Below are 17,238 nucleotides of genomic sequence, written 5' to 3'. Positions count from 1 at the left end.
GAAAACAAAAATCCTTTTATTTTGTTTTATTTTATTTTACTTCATTTCATTTTTTTTTTTTTTTTTTTTTTTTTTTTTTTTTTTTTTTTTTTTTTGAGACAGAGTCTTGCTCTGTTGCCCAAACTGGAGTGCAGTGTCGCAATCTCAGTTCACTGCATCCTCTGCCCCTGGGTTCAAGCGATTCTCCAGCCTCAGCCTCCCAAGTAGCTGGGATTACAGGCGCCTGCCACTACACCTGGCTAATTTTTGTATTTTTAGTGGAGGCAGGGTTTCATCATGTTGGCCAGGCTGGTCTCGAGCTCCTGACCTCGAATGATCCACCCACCTTGGGCTCCCAAAGTGCCGGGATTACAGCCATGAGCCACCGTGTCTGGCCAAACATTCATATATTTTATATAACATTGGGAACTCTCCTGTTTGTAGTGTTCTTGCTTCACATATGGATACACCTGGTGTCAGTTTTTACAAAAACCAAGTGAGTTTTGGTGCGTATGCCAGGAGGGACACCCCAGAATGTTAATTGTCATGATCACTGGCTGGTAGATGCTGTGATTTTTGTAGTGTTTTCATCTTTCATGCCTGGTTATCTGTCTCCTGAGTGTATCCAGAATTACTGTCCTTTATTTTTTATTACACGGATAAATGCATGTGCATTGTTTTTAAAAAAAGATGAGAACACATCAAAAAAATTTTTTAATTAAAAAAAAAGAAAAAGAGAGAGAGATTTATACATACAGATCCCAGCTGTCCTTCCAATATTTTTCTGAGGGTACATACTATTTTTTATTATTATTTTTTGAGACAGGGTCTCTCTGTGTTGCCCAGGCTGGAGTGTAGTGGTGTGATTACAGCTCACTGCAGCCTTGACCTCCTGGGCTCAAGCGATCCTCCAACCTCAGCCTCCCAAGTAGGTGGAACAACAGGCGTGCGTCACCATGCCTGGCTAATTTTTCTATTTTTTGTAGAGATGGGGTCTCGTCATGTTGCCCAGGTTGTCTTGAATTCCTGGGCTCAAATGATCTACCAGTCTTGGCCTCCCAAAGTGCTGGGATTACAGGTGTGAGCCACCGTTCCCAGCCACTGAGGTTACATACTGTTTATGTGATTAAGGGAAGTGTTATCTTAGCTTTGACTTGAAATAATGTGTAGACAGAGGAGATGCTGACTCCTGTGGGTGGGGAATCAGCTCAGGAAAGGCCCTTGCCCAGGCCCAAGTCTGCAGTGAGGGGTGAGGGAATGCGGGCTCAGCGGACTTCCTGGCCAATCCCAGAATTCTCTCTGGTCCTCAGGCCATGGATCCAGGACATCGAGGGAGCCAATGCCAAGGACCTTTGCAGCATCTCTTCGGTTGTGTCCCTGTCTTTTGTACCAACAGGTGAGGTGTCCCCTCAAAAGGTAGAGGAGAGAGGTGGGGACAAGTCTTCTTGGAAGGCTCCCCCAGGCACAGATGTTGTAAATGCCTTTCCTCACATCCTCACCCCCTACCCCTGTAAGCAGGTCCCCAGGAAGACTGAGTCCTGGGGTCCCCAGAGTTGCCCATCATGGCACCAGGGGCATAGCCCAGAGGGAGGCAGGGGAGCTTGGAGCTACTGTGGACACTGGCACCTCCCTACCCCATGCCTTTTCTGCCTGCAGGTGAGAAACCATGTAAGCAAGTCCAATTCCAGCCCAACACAGTGAACACTTTGGCCTGCCCACTCCTCTCCAACCTGGCGACTCGACTCTGGCTGCACAACGGGGCCCCTATCAATGCCTCGGCTTCCTGCCATGTGCTACCCACTGGGGACCTGCTGCTGGTGGGCACCCAACAGCTGGGGGAGTTCCAGTGCTGGTCGCTAGAGGAGGGCTTCCAGCAGCTGGTAGCCAGCTACTGCCCAGAGGTGGTAGAGGACGGGGTGGCAGACCAAACAGATCAGCGTGGCAGTGTACCCGTCATCATCAGCACATCGCGTGTGAGTGCACCAGCCGGTGGCCAGGCCAGCTGGGGTGCAGACAAGTCCTACTGGAAGGAGTTCCTGGTGATGTGCACACTCTTTGTGCTAGCCGTGCTGTTCCCAGTTTTATTCTTGCTCTACCGGCACCGGAACAGCATGAAAGTCTTCCTGAAGCAGGGGGAATGTGCCAGCGTGCACCCTAAGACCTGCCCTGTGGTGCTGCCCCCCGAGACCCGCCCACTCAATGGCCTAGGCCCCCCTAGCACCCCACTTGATCACCGAGGGTACCAGGCCCTGTCAGACAGCCCCCCGGGGGCCCGAGTCTTCACCGAGTCAGAGAAGAGGCCACTCAGCATCCAAGACAGCTTCGTGGAGGTATCCCCGGTGTGCCCCCGGCCCCGAGTCCGCCTTGGCTCAGAGATCCGTGACTCTGTGGTGTGAGAGCCGACTTCTAGAGGACGCTGCCCTGGCTTCAGGGGCTGTGAATGCTCGGAGAGGGTCAACTGGACCTCTCCTCCGCTCTGCCGTTCGTGGAACACAACCGTGGTGCCCAGCCCTTGGGAGCCTTGGAGCCAGCGGGCCTGCTGCTCTCCAGTCAAGTAGCGAGGCTCCTACTACCCAGACACCCAAACAGTCATGGCCCCAGAGGTCCTGGCCAAATATGGGGGCCTGCCTAGGTTGGTGAAACAGTGCTCCTTATGTAAACTGAGCCCTTTGTTTAAAAAACAAAATGTGAAACTAGAGAGGAAAGAGACAGCATAGAATGCAGCGTACACGGCCGCTCCAGTTCCCAGGGGCGCTGGGGATGCGTCCAAAGTGGTTGAGACAGAGTTGGAAACCCTCACCAACTGGCCTCTTCACCTTCCGCCTTATCCTGCTGCCACTGGCTGCCCTGTCTCACTGCAGATTCAGAACCAGCTTGGGCTCCGTGCGTTCTGCCTTGCCAGCCGGCCGAGGATGTAGTTGTTGCTGCCATCATCCTACCACCTCAGGGACCAGAGGGCTAGGTTGGCACTGCGGCCCTCACCAGGTCCTGGGCTCGGACCCAACTCCTGGACCTTTCCAGCCTGTATCAGGCTGTGGCCACACGAGAGGACAGCGTGAGCTCAGGAAAGGCTTAGTGACAATGTATGCCTTTCCCTCAGAATTCAAGGAAGAGACTGTTGCCTGCCTTCCTCCATCTTAGCGTGAGAACCCGTGTGTCCCTTCCCACCACATCCACCCTCTCCATTTTTGAACTCAAACACGAGGAACTAACTGTGCCCTGGTCCTCTCCCCAGTCCCCAATTCACCCTCCATCCCTCACCTTCCTCCACTCTTAAGGGATATCAACACTGCCCAGCACAGGGGCCCTGAATTTATGTGGTTTTTATATGTTTTTTAATAAGATGCACTTTATGTCATTTTTTAATAACGTCTGAAGAATTACTGTTTAATCCTGGCTCTTCCTCTTCAAGGATAGTTGCTTTTTGAGGTTGGTCTAGTTCTCTGAGTTCTGAGGGGTTCTGAACCTTCTCTGTGCAGGGTCCAGTGAGCCAGAGTCAGCCTAGCCTGGCCAGCAACATCTCCCTGTGGGGCAGCTCTGAGGTGGGGAACTTAAGCCACTGATAGGCAGAGGCAGGGGGTTCATTGCATTTACCTCAACCCCTTTATTCTGCATCCCCAATTCAGTTTAGCAAGGGTAGGGACACAAGGGTTGGGATGGGATGGGATGGGGGCCCTTTGTTAAAGTTTTTAATTTTTCAAATCGTGCAGTAAAATAGACTTTATTGATGTACAGTTCTTTACATCTTGACACCTGCAGAGACTCATCTAACCACCACCCCAATCAGGATACAGGAGAGCACCACCCCTCCTGCTGCCCCTTCATCCTCACACCCTCCCACGGGGACAGCCAGCACGGGTGTGGCTTGACTTCCCACTGGCCCCTGCTCGATATGCTGCTTATTCCTAGGATGATCGAAGGCTCCTAGAAGAGAAGTCCAGTCCTTCCTCACACCATGTATCTCATATCACACACAGGGTCAAACTTCTAAACCTTTATTACTGATTAGTACAAACACAAACGGAGCAATGACAATGGTAGTGAGGAGAGGCCCTGACAAGGAGGGCTACCCCTGCCCGGGGTGAGGCTGCACAGTGCCAGCTCCAGGCTGGGCCAGCGTGGTCCGCGCTGGCAACACAGGCTTGATCTTGGCCACAGCTCAGCAGTAGAAAGGTTCTTGGACAGGGTGCCAGGACACACGCTGGGGCTGCTGTCACAGGACAATCTTAAAGGAGCTGAACAAGAGAAAAGGGATGGGTTTTCTGCTGGAAGAGGAGGGTAGGGACTAAACCCAAACTTGACCCCCCTTCTCCCTTTAGACCCTTCTTTGGAACGAACTGTGTCCCGTGTGTCAGCCCACTCTGGAAGAACTCCCTGAGACATCCAGAGGGAGCTTTCTGGACCCACACACAGGGTCAGAGCTTCTAAACCGTTATTACTAATTAGTACAAACACAGAGCAATGACAATGGCAGTGGCAAGGGGAGAGGCCTTGACAAGGAGGGCTGCCCCTGCCCGGGGAGAGACTGCCAGCTTAGCTGGCCCTGTGTGTGTGGACTGGGGCTTTCTCTCACCCTGGCACCACCTCCTGTAGCAATGTCCTAGGCCCAGAGGCAGCAAATCGGGACCTGCAGGTACCCAGAATGCAGGGGCACCACTGTCATACCTGGCAAAGTCTGGAGAACGGGAGATGACGTGCTGGAACTCAGAGAGGTTGATGGTTCCATCTCTGTCAATGTCAGACTCCTCCAGGATCTGGGAAAGGGAGAGTTTCAGGCCAGAGCCCCAACCCCTCCCTCCCACTCCCAGGCCCAGCTGGGGCAGGGTCTGTTCAGCTGCTCACATTGTCGATGAGCTGCTTCATCTCAGATGCACTAAGCCGTGTGTCCTCGCCCTCTCCCGTGAGGCAGTTCACCAGCCGGCTCAGGTCTTCTCTGTTCAAGGTTCCATCATCATCAAAGTCTAGAGAACAGACACAGGAAGCCAAAAGACACGGTTGGGAGGGGCTCTGAGGTTCCACAAGCACGCCATTTCCCAAGCAGGGCCACCACAAAGCCCATGTGGGAAGGGGTGGTGTCCTGCCGGGCTGCTCCTGGTTCTCACCGAAGATGCGGAAGGCATAATGGGACTTGATGTCCGGCGTGGCTGTGTCACTGAACACACTGAGGAGGTCCAGGAAGTCCTCAAAGCTAAGGCTGTCTCTGGTTGGGGAGGTGGAGAAGACCCTGCAGATTCGCTCCTTGAAGGGGTTGGCCTAGGAGAACAAATGCCACAGGATGTGGCCCAGGTCACACACTCATTAAACCCTACCAGAAACTTGAGAGAGCAGGTCACAGGACTGGCACCAGGGAGCTCAGGCTCGTGGGGGTGAACGATCAGTGCTTTGGGGCCAACATGAAGGGCAGTGGGGGCACAGGAAAGCAAACTGACCCAGTTAGGGAAAGGACTGATACGGCTTCCTGGGAGTCAAGTGTTTAACCCAAAGGCAGGTCACATACAACATAAGTGTGGGCAGAGAGGGAAGAAGTCATCCTAAACAAAGGGAACGAGATGGGCTGGTTATTTTAAAACACAAATATTTAATTGAACAACTATTGTGTTACAGGCACTGGGCCAGGCCCTTTGCACAGATATTTCGCAGCAGCCCCACGGAGTGGCAATCAGCCTCTAGAACAGGGTTCCTCAAACTTTAATAAGGTAACTCAACTCCTCTTAAGGGATAAAACTTCTCTGAACTTCCAAGATTATGTTCTAGAATCCCCATTTGAAAAGCACCATTCTAGATAATTCTGCCAGGTGATTTTGGTCAAGTCCTTGTCCCCAGAAAATTAGAACTAAGCAGAAAAATGACCAGAATGGGGCCCAGTGACCCCATGATCTCAAAGCTAGTGGCAGATGGAGTTAGGGGGTCTAGCAGGGAGGGAGTGGTGGGAGAGGTGTCAACCAGGGGAAGCGCTTGCACCTTGAGCTCTGGAAGGCTGAGAATCTGCTCGAAGGGCACTTGTGCCAGAAGTGACTGCTCCACGCTCCGCTGCTCCTGGGGAAGCAGCTCACAAAACCGCCTGTGGGCTCTGGTAGAGAGAGGGGAACTGTCGGTGTTCTCAGCGATCGGTTTCCCTGTGTGTTCATTCCCACTCCTTGCCTGCTGCTCATTATCAACCAGGTGAGGAGCTAAAACCACATGCACAGAACTTCCGAGTCATCAGGCAACAGTAAGCAAAAGGACATGTCACAAGGCAGTATAGCCTAGGAGTCTTTTCTTGCAATAAGTATTTACTGAGCATCTACTATGTGCTGGGCACTGATTCTAGAGATCCCTGAGGGATGAAGAGTTGGGGAAAAGGCCAGAAGTTGGCCCTAAAGAACTGGCCAGGCACGGTGGCTCACACCTGTAACCCCAGCACTTTGGGAGTCCAAGGTGGGCGGAGCATTTGAGGTCAGGAGTCTGAGACCAGTCTGAGCAACATGGTGAAACCCCTTCTCTACTAAAAATACAAAAATTAGCTGGGCATGGTGGCAGTTGCCTGTAATCCCAGCTACTCAGGAGGCTGAGGCAGGAGAATCACTTGAACAAAGAGGCAGAGGCTGCAGTGAGCCGAGATCGTGCCCCAGCACTCCAGCCTGGGTGACAGAGCGAGACTCTGTCTCAAAAAAGAGAGAGAGAAAAAAAAAAACAAAAACAGGGAGAAAAGAGCAAAACCAAAAATCTCATTCTCACCATCACTCCAGGGATCTCTTGCCCTCAAAACCTCCTTTTTAGCAGCCACCCTGAACTGTCCTCCTCCTCGGCCTCCGCCTCCTTCCCATGAGATTATCTTTGCCGCAGGAAGCCCAGGCACCTCCTCACTCAAAGTGCCCTGGCCTGCATAAAATCTGGCAAAAGGGCTTCCAGCCCAAGTTCAAATCCATTTACTCAGAGTGTTGTCTTAAGCAGTTACCAAACCTTTCTGAACCTGTTTCATTGTCCAATACCTCTCTCCTGAAGATTAAATTAGGTAATGCAGGCAACAATGTAGCACAGTCCCTGGCACATGGTGAGTGCTCAGAAAGCGATAACGGTTACTGTATTATTCAGGTAAAGTTGGGAGAAAGAGCCAGGCTCGCCAAGGCTTCTGTGGTTTAGCCACCGGGCAAGGTCGGCCCCTGCCGGACTGGGGCAGGAAGTTCGGCAGTGCTGAAGCTAGTGGAGCTCAGGGTCAGAGAGCCTAACTTTTCCCGGAGGTTGTGAGGTGGCTCCGCGGTGCCACGCTGGGGCCTCCGGCGAGGGCGGGGAGGGCGTGCCGGGAGAAGGGCGCAGCCCGGGCTGGGTCTCCTGGCCTCCAGCTCCCGGTCCTCTGCAGACCTCAGGCCAGCCCCCGCCCCTCCCTTGGGACGGCGCCCCCGAAGCTGTCTCTAGAGGATCCCGGGGTCGGAGGCGGGGTTCAAGGCAGCACTTACAAGAGGATCTCCTGCTTCGTCAGGAATGTCAAGTCCTGGAAGGCAAAGCGAGAGCTGGCATTAGCGGACCGCTGGGAGGCCGCGGCCGCCCCGCAGCCCGCTCCGGACCCGGCTCCGGGGAACAGGCCCGCACACGAGCTCCCTAGGGCCAGGCGTCCCGCGCACCTGGTACTCGGCCAGCAGCTCCTTGGACAGGCGACTGCCCGAGCCCCCCATCTCCCCGCCGCGCGCACAGCTCCGCCAACTCGCCTCGAGACGCAGACAACTTTCTCACTTCCGCCCTTGGGCCGCGTCACTGCCCGGTCCCCGCGGCAACCGCTCCTGGGGCCACCACCCCCGGGCCCGCCCCGTCCTAAAAGCGCCCAGGCGTTCCCAGCCGGGTTTGGCAGGCGAGCCGCCGGCTCCGACCGGTCCCTGGCGAGCGGGAGGCGGGGCCCTGGGAGGGGCCTGACGCTCCGGGGCGGAGCCCAGGACTCACGGCCCCGCCTCCGGGGTGGGCGGGGGCGGGCCACGCCGCGCGCGTGCGTGCTGGCTGCGTATGCGTCACTGGAGTCGTGACCTCGCTGTGGCCCCGGCAGCGGCTGCAGGGGAAGTCGCGAGGTCCATCCGCTTCGGCTGCAGTAGGTGGTGGCGGCGGCTGCCCTGGGTGCGGTCCCGTAGGAGCGTCTGAGAAGTCACTGGAGCTAGCGTTTCCGGGAAACCCGGAGACTCGCTGAGTAGCCGAGGTCGTCGGCTGCCCCTCTGCCCAGCAAGGGCTTTTCTAGATGTTATCATCAGGCAATCGCTGCACCTGTCGCAGCCCCCAAGCCACCTCTTCCAGAAGTAACCATAACCTTGCTTCATTCTTAGGCTATTTACTGAGGACCCACTGGATGTGAAGCACTGTGCATAGTTTTCTTCGATTGTTGCAACATCCCTTGCAAGGTAGGTTCCCATTTTACAAAGATGGAAATACGTAAGTCCAAAGGGTTTTAGTGATTTTTCCGGGCTCAGGCATTTAGAAGGTGATCGGTCCAGTCCAAGGCACCTTTAAAGGCGCTCCACTGCTCTTGTCTTCATTCCAGCTGACCTGCTGTCCTTTTGACCCCATCTCACCCCTAGGCTGCTGACCCGTTTGCTCTTGTCCCCTCTTAACCTCCAGAACAATGTTTGGCACATAGTAGGCTTTCAGTAAATATTATCGAATGCATAATAAATGAATGAACGTATACTACTGCAAAAGGTAAGGATTCCAAACTGCTGGGAGGAGGAAGTGGAGGTTGTTGGTCAGGCTGGGATTAATTCTTGATCCTTCCAATCCATTATACTTGCTGATCTTTGTAAAGTCTAAATCTGAGCATGTTAATCTCAGTTTATAATCATTAAATGGTTAAAAACCCAAATCCTGGCCCTCTGTAACTGGACTTGCTCCTATTGGCTCTCTGTGTTTCAGCCACGTTGGGCCCTCAGTCCCTCTTCCATCTTATCCTCAGGGAAGCCTTTCCTGACTCCCTAGACTGCCTAGGAATTTACTTTACACTTGAAGAATACCCATTGCTTCTCCTTGGCAGCATGTGTCTAATAAGACCCACTGTATTAATATGTACATTCCATCACTGTAGAAATATTCAAGGCCAGGCGTGGTGGCTCATGCCTGTAATCTCAGCACTTTGGGAGGCTGAAGCAGGCGGATCCCTTGAGGCCAGGAGTTCAAGACCAGCATGGCCAACATGGCAATACCCCGTCTCTACTAAAAATACAAAAATTAACCAGGTGTGGTTGAACCTGGGAGCTGGAGGCTGCAGTGAGTAGAGATTGTGCCACTGCAGTCCAGCCTGGGCAACAGAGTGAGACTCTCTCAAAAAAAAAAAAAAAAAAAAAACCTAGGGTATAGACTCATCCCAAGCTGATCATTTTTCTCTTAATAGCAGACTCTTTGTGTCCAAGAAAGAGTTAGTCTTCTGTTAGTAAAAGCTTAGGCAAAAAGCAGGAAGCTGTCATTATGTCTCCTGTACTAAATAGACCTTGTTTGCCTCTTACAAGCCAAGGCGAATACCTGGACTGCATGGTAGTAAGTATCTCTCTCTCTCTCTCTCTCTTTTTTTTTTTTTTGAGACAGAGTTTCACTCTTGTTGCCCAGGCTGGAGTGCAATGGCATGATCTTGGCTCACCGCAACCTCTGCCTCCCAGGTTCAAGAAATTCTCCTGCCTCAGCCTCCTGAATAGCTGGGATTACAGGCATGCGCCACCACACCTGGCTACTTTTGTATTTTTAGTAGAGGCGGGGTTTCTCCATGTTGGTCAGGCTGGTCTCAAACTCCCAACCTCAGGTGATCCACCTGTCTTGGCCTCCCAGAGTGCTGGGATTATAGGCGTGAGCCACTGTGCCCGGCCATAAGTATCTCTTTATGGTGAAGACATGAGAGTCAGCTTTGTGCCTGGTGACTAGCTATGATCTAGATCTCTCAGCCACTTCACTTGACTGAATCCTTCATGGAACAACCTTCTGGTTTTCATTTTGCTTCCTGATTCATTTTGTACACTGACCAGCCAGCAAGAACCTTTTGTGCCATTTGGCACATTTCTCATTGTAAATTATTATTATGTTTCAGATAGAGTCTCACTCTCACCAGGCTGGAGTGCAGTGGTATGATCTCAGCTCACTGCAACCTCCGCCTTCTGGGTTCAAGCAATTCTCCTGCCTCAGCCTCCCGAGTAGCTGGGATTACAGAAGTGCACCACCCAGCTAATTTTTGTATTTTTTTAAATAGAGATGGGGTTTCACCATGTTGGCCAGGATGGTCTCGATCTCCTGATCTCGCGATCCGCCTCCCTCAGCCTCCCAAAGTGCTGGGATTACAGGCATGAGCCACTGCGCCCGGCCTCTCATGGTAAATTATTAAATGCACAGTCTGAATCATCTGGTAGTCCTTGGTGAATCTGGTTAGCATATTGTCCCTCCTGTACCTGATCAACTCTTGGTACAGTGATAAAACCGAACTGCTGATATACTTCTATTTTTTATTTTATTTATTTTTTTGAGACAGAGTTTCACTGTGTCACCAGGCTGGAGTGCAGTGGTGCGATCTCAGCTCACTGCAACTTCCACCTCTTCGGTTCAAGCGATTCTCCTGCCTCAGCCTCATGAGTAGCTGAGATCACAGGCACCCACTACCACACCTGGTTAATTTTTTTGTATTTTTAGTAGAGACGGGGTTTCACCACATTGGCCAGGCTGGTCTTGAACTCCTGACCTCGTGATCCCCCACCTTGGCCTCCCAAAGTGCTGGGATTACAGGCGTGATCCACTGTGCCCGGACTTCATTGTAATTTTCTTTTTTTCCATTTTTGTTTTTTTTGAGATGGAGTCTCACTCTGTCACCAGGCTGGAATGCAGTGGCACAATCTCAGTTCACCACAACCTCCACCTCCCAGGTTCAAGTGATTCTCCTGCCTCAGCCTGCCAAGTAGCTGGGACTACAGGTGTGCACCCACCACGCCCAGCTAATTTTTGTATTTTTAGTAGAGACAGGGTTTCACCATGTTGGCCAGGATGGTCTCGATATCTTGACCTCGTGATTCACCCACGTCAGCCTCCCAAAGTGCTGGTCTAGGGATTACAGGTGTAAGCCACCGCACCCAGCCCCTCATTGTGATTTTGATTTGCCTTTCCTTATTAATGATGTTAAACATCCCAAATGTGCTTGTTGGTCATCTTTATATCTTATTTGAAAAAATGTCTAAGATTATCTTTTTTTTTTTCTCCTTGTTTTGGTTTTGTTTTATTTTTATTATCTCATTTTAAATTTTTTCACCTGTTAGATAAGATTCTCTTTTAATAGATACTATATTAGTCATGCCTGTGGTCCCAGCTGCTTGGGAGGCTAAGGTGGATAGATTGCTTGAGCCTGGGAGGCAGACATTGCAGTAAGGTGAGAATAAGATACTACATTTTATCATCAAAATTATGCTTAGCTTCACTTTTTTTTTTTTTTTTTTTTTTTTTTTTTTTTTTTTTTTTTTGTCTTTTACTTTGCAGCTCCAGCTGAAAGGATTAGCTTCACTTTTAAACATTTTTGGCCAGGCGCGGTGGCTCACGCCTATAATCCCAGCACTTTGGGAGGCCGAGGTGGGTGGATCACCTGAGGTCAGGAGTTTGAGACCAGCCTGGTGAAACCTAGTCTTTCCTAAAAATACAAAAATTAGCTGGGCGTGGTGGCACACACCTGTAGTCCCAGCTACTCAGGAGGCCGAGGCATGAAAATCACTTGAACCCAGGTGGCGGAGGTTGCAGTGAGCCAAGATCATGCCACTGCACTACAGCCTGGCTGACAGAGTGAGATTCTGTCTTTAAAAAAAAAAAAAAAAATTGACCATCTTAACCATTTCTAAGTGTATAGTAGCGTTAAGCACATTCACGATGTTGTGCAGCAAATCTCCAGAATGTTTTCATCTTGCAAACTAAGCCTCAGTACCCATTAAACTTAGCTTGACTTTTGATATGTAATTTTTTATGTGTTTTCTGTTTCCTTTCTGTTTTATTAACATGAAGTTTCTGGACCAGCAGAGCTGAAGGAACCCAAACTTGGACTGAAGTGACCTTGCTAAGGTAATGCCTTCTTTTGACATCCTACCTGGGCCAGTGGCAGACCCCTCTCCCTGACAATGCTGGGTCCAGGGCCCCAGGCAGCCAGGGGAAGATGAAGACAGGCACTAATTTCCCCCTTGAAGGGTTGGCCCTGGGCACTTCCACACACATTGGTGCCATCCTCACCCAAATGTTTCTATGCATGACCAGTTGGAATCACTATGGAACATGGAAAAGCTTTTCCCACAAAAGAAGTTGTCATCTTTGAAACCCTGAGCACTCTCATGCATTGGAACTCAGCTATGATTTTCTGGAGGGCAGTTTGATGGTGTGTATTAAAAACCTGAGCCATGGGAGTTTGAGACCGCCTGAACAGCATAGCAAGTCCCTGTCTCTACCAAAAATAAAACAAAACAAAACCAAAACCTGAGCCATGGACCTACTCTGACCCAGTGGTATATCAGGATTTTATTTTAAAGGAAAATAAAAACGTGACGTGTTCAATGATGAGTGTGTGAGTGTATAGGATGTTCATTGCCACATTGTGTATAATAGAATGAAACTAGCTACAACCTATATAAACAACAGTTGAAGATTGGTTTAAAAGTCAAGATCCATCTATGTATGAAAATGAAGCTAAACAAAAATTGTGATTTTTCCTTAGGCATTGTAACAAAGGGTTATAGTTTATCTTTATTTTTTCTCCATTAAAAATTTACTCAATATATGTAATTTTTAGAAAGAAAAAAATAGTTTATATATATGAGACATAAAATGTGTGTGTGTCTGTGTGTGTGTGTGTGTGTGTATTAGTCTATTCTCACGCTGCTATGAAGAAATACCCGAGACTGGGTAATTTATAAAGGAAAGAGGTTTTATTGACTCACATTCTGCAAGGGTGGACAGGCCTCAGGAAACTTACAGTCATGATAGAAGGGGAAGCAAACACATCCTTCTTCACATGGCAGCAGCAAGGAGACGTGCAGAGCAAAGAGGGAGGTAAAGCCCTTTGTAAAACCATCAGATCTCATGAGAACTCACTGTCATGACAACAGCATGGAGGTGACTGCCCCCATGATTCAATTACTTTCCACTGGGCCCCTCCCATAACAAGTGGGGATCATAGGAACCACAAGGTGAGATTTGGGTGGAGACATAGCCAAACCATATCTATCTATCTATCTATCTATCTATCTATCTATCTATCTATCTATCTATATATTTTTTGAGACAGAGTTTCGCTCTTACTGTCCAGGCTGGAATGCAATGGCGCAATCTCAGCAGTGCCCGGTGGCACATGCCTGTAGTTCTACATACTTGGGATGCTGAGGTGAAAGAATCCCTTGAGCCTGGGAGGTCCAGGCTTCAGGGAGATGTGTTCGCACCACTGCACTCCTGCCTGGGTGACAGAGTGAGAACCTGTTTCAAAACAAAATAGGCCGTGGCTGGGCGCGGTGGCTCATGCCTGTAATCCCAACACTTTGGGAGGCCGAGGCTGGTGGATCACCTGAGGTCAGGAGTTCAAGACCAGCCAGACCAACATGGTGAAACCCTGTCTCTATCAAAAATACAAAATTAGCTGGCCATGGTGGCAGATTCCTGTAATCCCAGCTACTTGGGAGGCTGAGGCTGGAGAATCGCTTGAACCTGGGAGGTAGAGGTTGCAGTGAGCCAAGATAGCGCCATTGCACTCCAGCCTGGGTGACAGAGTGATAAGTAAATAAATAGGCCAGGCGCGGTGGCTCAGGCCTGTAATCCCAGCACTTTGGGAGGCCGAGAGGGGAGGGTCATCTGAGGTCAGGATTTCAAGACCAGCCTGGCCAGTGTAGTGAAACCCTGCCTCTACTAAAAATACAAAAATTAGCCGGGCCTGGTGGCGGGTACCTGTAATTCCAGCTCCTCGGGAGGCTGAGGCACGAGAATCACTTGAACCCGGGAGGTGGAGGTTACAATGAGCCAAGATCGCGCCACTGCCCTCTAGCCTGGACAGAGTGAGACTCTGTCTCAAAAAAATAAAAAACAAATATCTGGGCATGGTGGCTCATGCCTATAATCCCAGCACTTCGGGAGGCCAAGGCGAAGGGATCACTCGAGGTCAGAAGTTCAAGACCAGCATGGCCAACATGGTGAAACACCATCTCTACTAAAAATACAAAAATTACCCAGGTGTGGTGGTGCCTGCCTGTAACCCCAGCTGCCCAGGAGGCTGAGGCGGGAGAACCGCTTGAACCCGGGAGGCGGAGGTTACAGTGAACCGAGATCACTGCCACTGCACTCCAGCCTGGGTGACAGAGTGAGACTCCATCTCAAAATAAATAAATAAATAAATAAATAAATAAATAAAATTAAAATGTCTAGAAGTGGGTTACCATCATGTGTTTTTCACCTTTTATGATTATTTTAGGTCAGCTCTATGGCTCTTCCACATGATTCAAACGAAACTTCCTATTTGCTACCTCCAAACAATGAGGACTGGGACCGGCAAGCCATTCCTGACTTTGTTTATGGGCAGAAGGATCTCATGGCAGAAGGGATTCAGTGGCCAAGGAATGCACCTGGCGTCCTGGAAGCTCTGCCACAGTCTCCGTTTGATGCTGCACTCTGCTCTGCCTGGAAGCAGCGGGTGGAGCTGGGGCTGTTTCGCTACCGCCTACGGGAGCTACAGACACAAATCCTCCCTGGTGTGGTGGGTTTCGTGGCTCAGCTGAATGTGGAGCGTGGTGTGCAGAGGAGGCGCCCACAGACCATCAAGAGCGTGAGGCAGGCATTTGACCCTGAACAGTTCAACTTCAACAAGATCCAGCCCGGAGAAGTCCTCTTCCGTTTGCACCGGGAGCCTGATCTCCCTGGGACTCTCCTGCAAGAGGATATCCTTGTGGTGATCAACGTCAGCCCCTTGGAGTGGGGCCACGTGCTGCTGGTGCCTGAGCCTGCCCGCGGGCTCCCCCAGCGCCTGCTGCCCGGTGCACTGAGGGCGGGGATTGAGGCTGTACTGCTGAGCTTACACCCGGGCTTCCGTGTGGGCTTCAACAGCCTGGGAGGCTTGGCCTCCGTGAACCACCTCCACCTACATGGCTATTACCTGGCCCACAGACTGCCCGTGGAGCAGGCGCCAAGCGAGCCCCTGGACCCTGGAGGCCATTTGCATCTGCTCCAGGGCCTCCCAGCTCCAGGCTTCCTCTTTTACACTCGTGGGCCAGGGCTGGACTTGGAGTCCTTGATATGCAGGGTATGTCAGGCCACTGATTATCTGACTGACCATGAGATTGCACATAACTTGTTTGTGACCCGGGGAGCTCCGCCAGGAAAGACATCACCTTCCTCAGCCCTCACAGGGGTCCGAGTAATTCTGTGGGCCCGGAAGTCCTGCTTTGGGATAAAGGATGGTGAGGCTTTCAACGTTGCCCTCTGTGAGCTGGCTGGGCACCTCCCTGTCAAAACATCCCAGGACTTTAGCAGCCTGACAGAGGCAGCTGCTGTGGCCCTCATTCAGGACTGTCGGCTGCCCCCATCCCAGGCAGAAGAGGTACAGGCAGCACTGGTGGCCCTGATGTCCCAGAAAGAGCAATAATACTTCTGGATGTATTTATGTTCTTTTCTTCTTTTCTTTTGAGATAGGGTTTCACTCTGTCACCCAGGCTAGAGTGCAGTGGTGTGATCCCAGCTCACTGGAGCCTCGACCTCTGGGGTGGAAGTGATCCTCCCACCTCAGCCTCTTGAGTGGCTGAGGCTACAGGCATGCACCACCACACACCTGGCCAACTGTTTTTTAACAATTAGGTGATTTTGTATTTTTTTTACATAGACAGGGTTTCACCATGTTGCCCAGGCTGGTCTTGAACTCTTGGGCTGAAGCAATCCTCTCACCTCAGCCTCCCAAAGTGCTGAGATAACAGGAGTGAGCCCTTGCACCTAGCCTGGATGTATTTCTTTTCTTTCTTTTTTTTTTTTTTTTGAGACAGAGTCTCGCTCTGTCACCTAGGCTGGGATGCACTGGCACGATCTCGGCTCACTGCAACCTCCACCTCCAGGGTTCAAGTGATTCTCCTGGCTCAGCCTCCCGAGTAGCTGGGACTACAGGCTCCTGCCACCATGCCCGGCTAATTTTTTTGTATTTTTAAAAGAGAAGGGTTTCACTGTGTTGGCCAGGCTGGTCTTGAACTCCTGACCTCAGGTGATCCGCCTGCCTCGGCCTCCCAAAGTGCTGGGATTACAGGCGTGAGCCACCGTGCCCAGCCTGGATGTATTCACTTTTTACCTGATGAGTCCCTTTCCAGAGCGCTGCCCATCATGGTCATTTGGACATTTATTTTCATGGCTGCCTTCTCACCTATCTCAGCCTAAGAAGAAGGATAAAGAAAGAACTAATAATGATCTTTTTAAAGGGGAGCTGATAATGGTCTCTTTAAAGGGGAGAAAGCCTAGAAAAATTCTACTGAGTCAGACTTCATGAATGTATCTGCTACCTCTCCCCGTTCTTGATCAAGCCCCAGTGGTGTTAAAAAGGAGTGTGTGTGACAGTTACACACTCCCGACTTTATATTTGGACTTTGTCTTTCTTTGATATCAAATGTTAGCAAGGTGATAGTGCATGTGCCTCCAGCATTGAGCTGCCATTTCTGTTCTCAGCCTCTCCGTTTATTCCCCTTTGCTCACCACTTATTTTTATTTCTTCATCCCTTCTTTCCATTTAGCCCTGCTCCACCCAAATGCCCCCCTCCACTTTCCCGGCCACCTTGAGCTTTCCTCTAGCCCCCAACACTGAGTTGAATGCTCTTCACTGACATCATCTGATATAAAAACACAGTGTCGTCACAGTTTCCCAGGTGCATGTCTTTTTTTTTTTTTTTTTTTTTTTTTTTTTTGTAAGGCTGGGTGCAGTGGTGCAATCACAGCTCACTGTAGACTGGAACTATTGGGCTTAAGCTACCCTCCCACTTCGGCCCCCTGAGTAGCTGGGATGACAGGTGTGCACCATCACACCTGGCTAATTTTTTTAGTTTTTTGTAGAGACAGGGTCTTGCTATGTTGCCCAGGTTGCTGTCAAACTCCTGGCCTCAAGAAATCCTTCCACCTTGGCCTCCCAAAGTGCTAAGATGCCACCACAGCTTGCTTCAGGGTTTTTTGTTGTTGTTGTTGTTGTTGTGTTTTGTTTTGTTTTTTTTGACACAGGGTTACTGTTACCCAGGCTGGAGTGCAGTGCTATGAACACAGCTAACTGTAGCCTCAACCTCCTGGGCTCAAACAATACTCCCA

General features: G+C 50.6%; 3 protein-coding genes and 1 pseudogene across 6 annotated transcripts in view; 3 read left to right on the top strand and 1 right to left on the bottom strand.

Moving 5' to 3' along the window:
• SEMA4B (semaphorin 4B) overlaps positions 1-3,370 on the top strand; it is a 42,938-nt gene extending 39,568 nt beyond the window's left edge. The window contains exons 14-15 of the mRNA XM_050797642.1: positions 1,290-1,380; positions 1,641-3,370. Of these exons, the coding sequence (XP_050653599.1) occupies positions 1,290-1,380; positions 1,641-2,375 (826 nt within the window). The 3' untranslated portion in view covers positions 2,376-3,370. The remainder of the gene's footprint in view (positions 1-1,289; positions 1,381-1,640) is intronic.
• On the top strand, positions 2,420-3,370 carry LOC126959240 (uncharacterized; annotated as a pseudogene).
• A 588-nt stretch (positions 3,371-3,958) lies between these two features.
• CIB1 (calcium and integrin binding 1) lies at positions 3,959-7,861 on the bottom strand. 4 transcript variants are annotated; one of them, XM_050797690.1, is made up of 7 exons: positions 7,581-7,850; positions 7,416-7,450; positions 5,941-6,049; positions 5,082-5,232; positions 4,822-4,940; positions 4,645-4,733; positions 3,959-4,214 (listed from the first exon to the last, which is right to left on the bottom strand). In XM_050797690.1, the coding sequence occupies exons 1-7, from the start codon at positions 7,629-7,631 to the stop codon at positions 4,193-4,195; spliced, it is 576 nt and encodes a 191-aa protein (XP_050653647.1). In that variant the 5' UTR covers positions 7,632-7,850; the 3' UTR covers positions 3,959-4,192. The 4 variants fall into 4 exon arrangements, with proteins under 4 accessions (XP_050653647.1, XP_050653646.1, XP_050653645.1 ...); XM_050797689.1 differs by having other exon boundaries at positions 4,822-5,232; positions 7,581-7,857; XM_050797688.1 differs by lacking the exon at positions 3,959-4,214 and having other exon boundaries at positions 4,362-4,733; positions 7,581-7,855.
• Positions 7,862-8,013: 152 nt separating this feature from the next.
• On the top strand, positions 8,014-16,799 carry GDPGP1 (GDP-D-glucose phosphorylase 1). The gene is made up of 4 exons (XM_050797684.1): positions 8,014-8,140; positions 8,265-8,339; positions 11,947-12,003; positions 14,387-16,799. Exon 4 carries the CDS (start codon positions 14,396-14,398, stop codon positions 15,551-15,553), a length of 1,158 nt encoding a protein of 385 aa, XP_050653641.1. The 5' UTR covers positions 8,014-8,140; positions 8,265-8,339; positions 11,947-12,003; positions 14,387-14,395; the 3' UTR covers positions 15,554-16,799.
• The last annotated feature ends 439 nt before the right edge of the window (positions 16,800-17,238 follow it).

Source organism: Macaca thibetana, chromosome 7 (genome assembly GCF_024542745.1).
Source record: "Macaca thibetana thibetana isolate TM-01 chromosome 7, ASM2454274v1, whole genome shotgun sequence".
Classification (NCBI taxonomy): Eukaryota; Metazoa; Chordata; class Mammalia; order Primates; family Cercopithecidae; genus Macaca; species Macaca thibetana.
The sequence above is the reverse complement of the archived record's forward strand: the minus strand, read 5'-3'. Positions and strand labels throughout refer to the sequence as shown.